Source organism: Nannospalax galili, unplaced genomic scaffold (genome assembly GCF_000622305.1).
Source record: "Nannospalax galili isolate Female #2095 unplaced genomic scaffold, S.galili_v1.0 scaffold1283, whole genome shotgun sequence".
In the NCBI taxonomy this organism is placed as follows: domain Eukaryota; kingdom Metazoa; phylum Chordata; class Mammalia; order Rodentia; family Spalacidae; genus Nannospalax; species Nannospalax galili.
The window spans coordinates 82971-92240 of NW_008349841.1; the positions used below are offsets into that span (position 1 = coordinate 82971).

A 9270-nucleotide genomic window follows, 5' to 3' on the forward strand; every position below is an offset into this window, starting at 1 on the left:
CAGACATTTTGGAGATAGAGCAGTGGCAGAATTTTTTTTTTTTTTTCCCCAGTGAGGAAGAGGAAGAGGAAGGAGTCAGCCGAAGGTTCTCCCCTGACAGAAGCTGTCTCCAAGCCCAAAGTTTGGACGAGGCCAGTAAATCCCAGCAGTTCCTGTTGGCTTCCTTGTCTCCACCTTCTGGCTGCTTGGAAGTGCAGGGAATGCACTTCCTTACCTAGGGAAACTAGAGCCCTGGGGGTCCCTGGGGTCCGGAAGCTGAGGGAACCTCTCCTTAGATGGAAATGTGGCTGGATGGGTGGAGCCCCCTTTCTGTGGGTCATCAGTGAGGCTGAACTCTCCCAGGGGCTCTCCATATCACCTTTCTCCCCCTCATTGATGGGGCAATCAGTTAGGAGCCACATGACCGCTGGAAGGCACATGTGGTAGGAGCTGGTCAGAGTGGATGTCAGTGCAGAGGGGCTAGAATCCCGCACCCCATGCCAGCTCCCCACCAAGGCAAGGTCCCAGCACCTTGGGCTGCCTCCGAAGGCCCCACTCCTACCTAGGGCCTTCGGGGCGAGCACTGGAGGTGGGAGGGAACCGATGTAGGAGCGAGGCGTGCCTCCCCAGAGCAGGGTGTGGCCAGTGGTTCAGATGGTCAGCCTGGTAGATTGTCCTTGACAGGCAGCGTTAAATCCCCATTGTCCACCCTGCGTTCCGAGCAAGCTGAGAGTTGCGAGCACCGAGAGGACAGAACCCGCTACCGAGCTTGGAGCTGGGTGGGGAGGTGCCCGCGGCTCCTCGCTGTCAGCCCCTCCCGGCTGCACTTCCTCTCTGCCTGCGCCGCGGGAGAGCCAGGGTAGTCTTGGGATCCCAGTGGCCTGCAACCGCCACACCTTAATCTGAGGGGTGAGTCGATGAGAAATTTCGGGGATGCCCTAGGGGGGTCGCGACTCCACGCCTGACAGCAAAGGATCCGGGTGGAGACGCTGAGTGGTTCTCCATGCTTCTCTAGCCTGGAGAAGGACTGCGTGGGCTCTGGCTCCCTGGCCCTCCAGGCCTGTTCCTCTGCTGCCAGGATGGGGGTCCCTGGAGGTGGGGTAAGGGCTGGACAGACTGTGGTTGCTGCTGGGGCTTGGAAGTGGTGGGAAGAGACACAAAGGGTCAGGATTTACTGGAGTTCATAAGCTACCCTGCATGGGAGGCGATGTCCACGCCCTAAGGTGGGTAGAAGGTGATGGGTCACAACTGTGAGTGGAGGAAGCCAGGCAGCTCCACTGCCCTCTGTGAAAAATGCCTCACCCAAGTCTCTGATGGCACTGGGAGCCTGCAATTGTTTGAGAGTGGGCCTAGGCCACACTGCCACTTCCTCTCCTAACCCTGTTCCTTTCTGTACCTTCCTCCCACCCACTACCGCTTCTTCCCACTCCCACTGTCTCCCCACCCTACTCTGACTCCCCTTTCTGTTTTTGCCCACTGGGGGTACAGGAGCACCCCCATGGTGGTTAGGTCCCACCCTGGCCACGTGATAGAGGCTGCAGTCGCAGTTTTCTTCTGAGGGTGAGACTGTGCTGTCAGCTGACCCCTTGACAGCCTGGAGCCTGAGGTGGGAAGCCAAGAAGCTTGTCAGCTCTGAAGGCTCTACAGAGGTGTCATTTGGTACCCTCAGACTGAAAACAGAAGCAGGCCCTGAGAACTGAAGAGCAACATCATGATATAAAGTGAGGTGGTTTTAGACAGGGCTGTTAGTAACTTGTAACCCCGAGAAGGTCCCTTCTTTTTTCTGAGCTTCTTTGGTTCTGGCAGTAAAAGGAGAGATTTGATAAACCAGTGTCTTCTCCATCAGTTTCCCTAGAGACCTCCCTTCTGTGGTGAGAGCTTGAGTAGCCTGTCCTGTGCCAAATGGACTCTTATCTGTCATGACTGATGGCCACTGGGCTTGATGTCATGTACAGAAAGAAAGCAAAAACATTCTTACCCCCAAACAGAGTCTGAGACCTCTCAAATACCAGGAATTCCCAGAGGGAAAGTTGAGGATAGTAATGACTTCTTGAGAGATAGTATCAAAGAAACAGCCCTGCCAGATTCCTGCCTCCCACATAAGGCCATCCTTGCACCACAGGCTTCCTTCTGTCCATCTTCTCCTTCAAGGCTCATTTTCCCTCTTACATGTAGGGCTAAACTCCTGCACTGTGAAACTGCTTCTCTCTCTCTCTCTCTCTCTCTCTCTCTCTCTCTCCTTCTCTCCTCTACTGCTGTCTCTCCCTTTCTATTTTATCTTTTATTTATTTATTTATTTATTTTTATTTAATTTTGAGACAGGTTCTCCCTGTAGCCCCAGCTAACCTACAACTCACTATGTAGATCAGGTTGACCTCCATTTCACAGAGACCCCCACCTGCCTCTGCCTCCTGAGTGCTGGGTTAAAGGTGTGTGCCACCATGCCCCATTTTCTTTTATTTGTTATCTATTTTGTGTGTGTGTGTGTGTACATGCTCTTGTGTGTGGAGCTCAGAGGTTGACACTGAGTGTCTACCTCTATCCTTCTCCACTTTATATTTTGAGATAGAATCTCTTACTGACCTTAGAGCTCACCAATTCAGCTAGACTGGCTGACCAGCAAAGCCCAGGGATCCTCTTGTCTCTACCTTCCCACCCTGGCATCACAGTGCCACAGTGCCTAGCTTTTTAAGGAGGTGCTGGGAATCCAAATTGAGGTCCTCCTAGTTATGTAGCAAGCACTTTCCTGACTGAGCTGTCTTCCCACCCCCTCCCCTTTTTGAGACAGGTTATCATGTATCCTAAACTGGTTTCTAACTCCCTCTGTAGCTGAGGATGACCTTGAATTTCTGATCTTTTTGCCATTACCTCCCAAGTACTGGGATTACAGGCACATTTATGCATTGCTGGTTATAGACCCAGAGCTCTGTGCATACTAAGCAAGCGCTCCATTTCTGAGCTTTATCCCTAGCCCCTGCTCTCAATTTCTTTCTTTTTTAAAATTTAAAAAAATTAGGCCAGGTATGGTGGCACACACCTTTAATCCCAGCACTTGGGAGGCAGAGGCAGGCAGGTTATCTGTGAGTTCAAGGCCAGCCTGGTCTACATAGTGAGTTCCAGGCCACCTGGGGCTACAGAGAGACCCTGTTTCAAAAAGACCAAAACAAATTTTTTTTAAATTTTATTTTTTTAGTTTATGTGTATGAGTGTATTGCCTACGTGTAGGTAGGTGCACCCGTGTCATGCTATGCCTTGTGGAGGTCAGAAGAGGCATTGAATTCCCCTGGAACTGGAGTCTTGGATGGTTGTTAGCTGTCATGTGAGTGCTGAGAACCCAGGTCCTCTGCAAGAGTGCAGTCAGGACTCTTAACTACTGTGTCATCTCTCCAGGCCCTGCTCTCAGTTTCTTAATATCTCCTTCTACAGGTCCCAGCCAGGCCTACTCCACAAGGGTATGAGGAAGAAGGAGCTCTGATATCTCCACATCCACAGAGGTTCCAGCTGTAATGAGCATTTTTCTCTCATAGGATGACCTCACCTTCCAGCACCCCGGCTTTCAGGCTAGAGACATCTGATGGAGACCCAGAAGACAGTGCTGAGGTACACGAAGGAAAGCATGGGCTACCCCCCATGGAGTCACCTTTTCAGGGCGAGGACCGGAATTTCTCCCCTCAGATCAAAGTGAACCTCAACTACCGAAAGAGAGCAGGTGTCGGGTAAGGCAGTAGATGGAGATGGGGTAAGAAAGGCTTTCCCAGTGACCCCATGTCAACACAGTGACAAATCCAGCACTCCTGTCTCTTCCTCATAGCAGCTATGACAGCTTCTAATCCCAACAGACTGCTCTCCAGAGTTGCTCCTCCCAGAATCTTCCTTATTCTTGGGCTTCTGCCAAAGTTATGCTTTAAAAAAAATTATATGTATGAGGGTTTTACCTACACGTCTGCAAGTGCACCACATGTGTGCAATGCTTTCAGAGGCCAGAAGAAGGCATCAGATCCCCTGGAACTGGAGTTATAGATGGTTGTTAGCCACCATATGAGCGCTGGGAACCAAACCTGGATCTTCTGTAAGAGCAGCCAGTGCTCTTAACCACTGAGCCATCTCTCTAGCCCCATGCCAAGGTTATGCTTTTGGTAAGGGCACACTCATTCATTATCAAGTATGCAACTGACTGTCAAATCCCCCTTGTTGATGCTTTGGCTCCCACCTATCATAGTCCCTGTGGTAGCTGGGAGAGGTAGCTGGGTCCACAATGCATCCAGGGAGAGAAATGTCCCCAGCCCTCTGCTTTGCTCCAAGGCTAAAATGGTCACTCAGGCAATGTGGACCCTAGGAGCTGAGGGCAGTGTGCTTCTGCTTATAGTCATCTGTGCTTTGAGTGTCCTGTGTTCTATCAACTCAGTGAGTCTAGGGGTCTTGCTTCCAGTCCTGCGGGGGGGGGGCTGAGGAGGCTGGCTTCTTTCCATCTTGTGTGAGAGTGGAAAATCCTCATGAGCCAACAAGACTGCCGGAAAGTGTGTTCTTCCCTGCTCATGCCTGAGATAAAGCCACCAGCCTTGGCCCTCTGTGGTTTATGCCAGAACTGCAGCTAAATTGAGTGGGAGCACAGAAAGGATGCAAAGAGGCTTCTATGAGCAGTGTAGCTGGCTTGACAAGAGACAGAATGGGCTCCGCCATGTCCTTTGGAGCCTCAATCTGTACCCTTTTTGGCTTCCCTACTCCAAGACTATGATGCTACCCTGGTGGCAGGAAACATTGTCCAAAAGACCACATTTCCCAGTCAGACAGCCTACAGGGCTGCAGCAGAGCCCCTTGTGGTTATATTGTGGCCATGTTTTCTGGGTAGATGATGCTTATCTGACCAGAGCAATGCGACACATACTTTCTGGTGTTGAGGATGCAAAGGCTGGCTCTGAACACATCATGGCTGTATGCTTCAAATGCGAATGATGCCACTGGTCAGAGTGTCAGAATCAACAGTCCTTATTGGGTTGGCTTATTTCACGGGAGATTTGCTTGTTTGTTTATTCTGAGACAGGATCTTACTGCACAGCCCAGACTGGCCTCTAACTTGAGGTGATCCTCCTACCGCAGCCTCCTGAGTAGTGGGATTACAGGCACGTGCTATGACGCCCAGCTTTCCACAGATGTTAAGCTGGGACCTGACAGTCCCTAAAACATGAAGTAGCCCCCTTTCTTCTTTATTTGCCCCCCACATCTCCTGTTCATGGTTTTTGGGACCCCCAAAGTTAAGCAGGTCACTGTGAATACTGACATAGTCCAGGTGAGGGTTGCTGAGACCTTTGTGGTCTCAATTTGGTATGTGCCAGGCCCATTATGGGCTAAGTACTCTGTTTATATTATTTTCTTGGCTCCTTACAATAACCCTTAAATATTCCATTCTTTTTAAAAATATTTATTTTATTTTATGTGTATCAGTGTTCTGCCTGCATGAATGTAAGTGCACCACATGTGTATCTGCTGTCTGAGAAGTACAGAAAAGGATGCTGAATCCCTCAGAACTGGAGTTACAGATAGTTGTGAACTGCCATGTGACTGCTGGGAACTGAACCCAGGTCTTCTGTAGGAGCAGAAAGTGCTTTTAACCACCAACCCATCTCTCTAGCCCAAGTATTCCCATTTTTCAAAGACGAAATAGGTTAAGAGAGGTTAAGTGACTTGTAAAGGAAATAGTCATCTCACCAGACAACTGTCCCCCTCAGTAGACAATACCAGATTGTGTCTCATGAACTATGAGGCCTCTTCTGGGAGAGATTTCCCAGAAGTGTGGCTTCTCAGTAAAACCATGCTCAACAGCTGATACTTAGTGCTGGGGCCACATGACATTCTATCTCTGGGAAACCTCTTGCTTGCCCAGCCCAGAATCTCTCTAGGAGTTTAGAGATAAGGCCTGGCATTAGAAAGCCCCCATGGCAGCCCCAGTTCTGCACTGTGTGGCTTTGAGTAAGTTACTTTGCCTCCTTGTTTGTCTAATGGAGGAAAGAGTGATTCATGACCTATATGCTGGTATTACTGATTAGAGGTGCAGAATTCTCTGTAATTAATAAATAGATGATTTCTGAGAGCAAGAAAGAGGTTTTCACCCCCCCCCTTTTTTTTTCTTGGTGCTGTGGATGAAAACCAGGGCCTTGTGCAGACCAGGCAAATACTTTACTGCCGAGCTGTGCCTCCAGCTTTGTCTGTATTCCCTCAAAGTCAGTGATGCTGCAGCTGTTGGTCTGCAGGTACCTCGTGCAATCCTGTCGAGACACATACAAAAGTTCAGGGGCCACTGTAAGGTCTGTAGATGGAAATAGATCCTACAGGATCATAAGTCTTTTGAAAGGTAGGGCAGGTGATAAGCTATAAATTACCTGGGATGATAGGGCCATGGCTTGCAGCAGATTAATATTCTGATGAATCTCTTCTTTTCACCTGGAGCTCTAAGTACTGGAGTCTCTTTGGTCAGCCCCCAGAAAAGAGAAACCTTCAACAGAATTCCTATGTAACACATGCTTACAGGACTACCTGACAGTGCTCCCATGGGTGAAAGCCTTTCTGCAGAGGGTTGTGACCTTTCTCCAATGAGTCACAAACCACATTCTCCGCAGCCAGCAGGACCCAAACCGCTTTGACCGTGACCGACTCTTCAGTGTGGTCTCTCGGGGTGTCCCTGAGGAGTTGGCTGGACTATCAGAATACCTGCGCCGGACCAGCAAGTACCTCACTGACTCAGAGTACACAGGTAGACCCTGCCCTATGGTGTTCTTTGTGCTCAAGAGCAGAGGGGTAGCTGTTCTTATCAGCCCTGCTGCAAACAGAGATGACAGAGCTGAGAACAGACCCCTGGACAGACCTGACTATGCCTACCACTTCTACCCACCCTTCTGGGCTCCTGAACTATTGCTGCCACCCCAGCCCATTTCAGTGGCTAAATGGATATTCAAGTCTCTGTCTGCTGTCTGTCCGTCTGTCTCTCTCTGTATATACATATATATATATAGTTGAAATACAATATATAATACACATACCATACACTTTGCCCATCTTAGAATAGTAAGTAAATGTATGAAATTAAGAGAAAAGCAGTCTATCATCCTAGGCCCCTGTTAATGGTTTTGGATCTTTTCTAAGACATTAGATATATATTTACATATTAAAAGTGTTACCATATACACTGATTTGTAATGCTACTCCCCTCTCTACTTACACATCCCTTTTTTGAGGCACAGTCTCCCTATAGCCCCAGCTGAAACTCACTATGTAGAACAGGCTGGCCTCCATCTTACAGAGATCTGCCTGCTTCTGCCTCTCAAGTGCTGGCTCCACTTACACATCTTTTAGAAAAAAGATTTACTTTATTTTAAATTATATGCATTTGTGTGGTGGAAGTGATATGTGCATGTGGATGCCGTGGAGGCCAGAGGCATTAGATTCCCTTAGAGCTAGAATTACAATGTTGTGAGCTCCCTGATGTGGTGCTGGGAATGGAACTCGGGTCCTGGTCCATGCTCTTAACCACTGAACCATCTCTCCATCCCCTCAGCTTATACATCTTGTACATCTTATTCATTTAGGTTTCTTTGAGATGGGAACCTTACTTTGTAGCTCAGGCTAGCCTTGAACTCATAGCCTTAGCTTTCTGTGAGGTATGTGCTGCCATACCTTGCTTCGTTTTATATGTATTGTATCATTTTTCACTTCAGTTCATATCTCGGTTCTTTTAACTACTACACAGCAAGTTTTCCATAGTGTAATGTGACCATAATTTAATTGACCAATTCCTCATCTATGACTGTTTAAATTGTAGTTTGGCGTCTCAACTTGCTATTTGCTTGGTCCTCTGTGTGTTAAGCACTTTATGTTATTCTTGTGGGTCCTTATAATTACACTGAAAGTTAAGAGAGGTCAAATGACTTGCTGAAGGAGATAGAGCCATTAAGCTAGAGAGCCAGTTCTAAATTCTGCCCTGGATTTACTTATTGATTGAGATTGACTCTCATGTAGCCCAGGCTGGCCTCAGCTACGTAGTTGATGACCTTGAATTTCTAATCTTGTTTCTACCTCCCAAGTGCTGAGATTACAGGCATGTACTACCATGACTGGTTTTATGTAGTGCTGGGATCAAATTCAGAGCTTTGTGCATGCTAAACAAGCACTCTACCAGCTGAGCTATGTCCTCAGCCCTGCCCTGGATATTTTTATACAGATAATGTTGAACATGTGTTGAATTGTGCCTCAGAAACTTCAAAATTCTAGTCATGCCTGTTGGTATTTTAATGCATGTTGCCTGGAGCCTTAATATCCTGCAGCGAAGTTATGTTCCCACCAGTCAAATGTAGCAGCAGTCTTTTTTTATCCTCCCATGGGGGTACTTGGGAGCCTGGGTTTGCTGTACAAACTGGCAGACAGCCCAGGAGCTCCAGGTCTGAGCATCACTTTGTGCTTTCCCTTCTCTCCTTTCCCAAAGAGGGCTCCACTGGGAAGACGTGCTTGATGAAGGCTGTGCTGAACTTTAAGGATGGAGTCAATGCCTGCATCCTGCCATTGCTGCAGATTGACCAGGACTCTGGCAATCCTCAGCCCCTTGTCAATGCCCAGTGCACAGATGAGTTCTACCGAGGCCATAGTGCCCTACATATTGCCATCGAGAAGAGGAGCCTACAGTGTGTGAAGCTCCTGGTGGAGAATGGGGCAAATGTTCACACCCGGGCCTGTGGCCGCTTCTTCCAGAAGCACCAAGGAACTTGTTTCTATTTTGGTGAGTGAACTTTTCTTAGGTAGGTTGAGGCACAGAGGGGGTAAAGCTTTGTTCAAGGTCACTTGGTTAGTGATTGTCAGAACTAGCATTTAAACGCAGTCCACTTGACCTCAAGGTCCTGCTTGTAACTGCCAGACTGATTACATACAACTTGTTTATAAAGAGATGCTTAATCCTCAGGCAAGGAGGCTCAGCATGTACCTAAGCCCAGGGTGGGGAGAGGATGTCAAGACTTAGCCAGGCAGACTTGGGGGGTAGCTCAGTGGTTGAGCATATGCTTAGCATGTGCAAGGCCCTGGGTTCAATTTTTATTATGTGTATGTATGTGCTGTATGTAATGCTTGTTCATGTGTCCACATGTACATATGTATACAGAGGTTGACTTTGGATGTTTTTGTCTCTTCACCTTATTTATTTATTTATTTATTTATTGGTCTTTTTGAGAGAGAGGGTCTCCCTGTAGCCCCAGCTGACCTGGAAGTCGCTATGTAGACCAGGCTGGCCTCGAACTCACAGAGATCCACTTG

At 48.2% G+C, this 9270-nt stretch overlaps 1 protein-coding gene across 5 annotated transcripts in view; it reads left to right on the forward strand.

Annotated features, from left to right (window-relative positions):
- Positions 1–589: 589 nt before the first annotated feature.
- Positions 590–9270, forward strand: part of Trpv2 (transient receptor potential cation channel subfamily V member 2) — a 22842-nt gene continuing 14161 nt past the window's right edge. The window contains exons 1-5 of one of the 5 annotated variants that reach the window (XM_029570420.1): positions 592–888; positions 3406–3431; positions 3507–3695; positions 6594–6727; positions 8453–8743. In XM_029570420.1, coding sequence (XP_029426280.1) covers positions 3508–3695; positions 6594–6727; positions 8453–8743 — 613 coding nt within the window. In that variant the 5' untranslated portion in view covers positions 592–888; positions 3406–3431; position 3507. Of the gene's footprint in view, positions 889–3405; positions 3432–3506; positions 3696–6593; positions 6728–8452; positions 8744–9270 lie in introns of all 5 variants that reach the window. The other 4 variants (XM_029570422.1, XM_029570421.1, XM_029570419.1 and 1 more) reach the window with 4 other exon arrangements.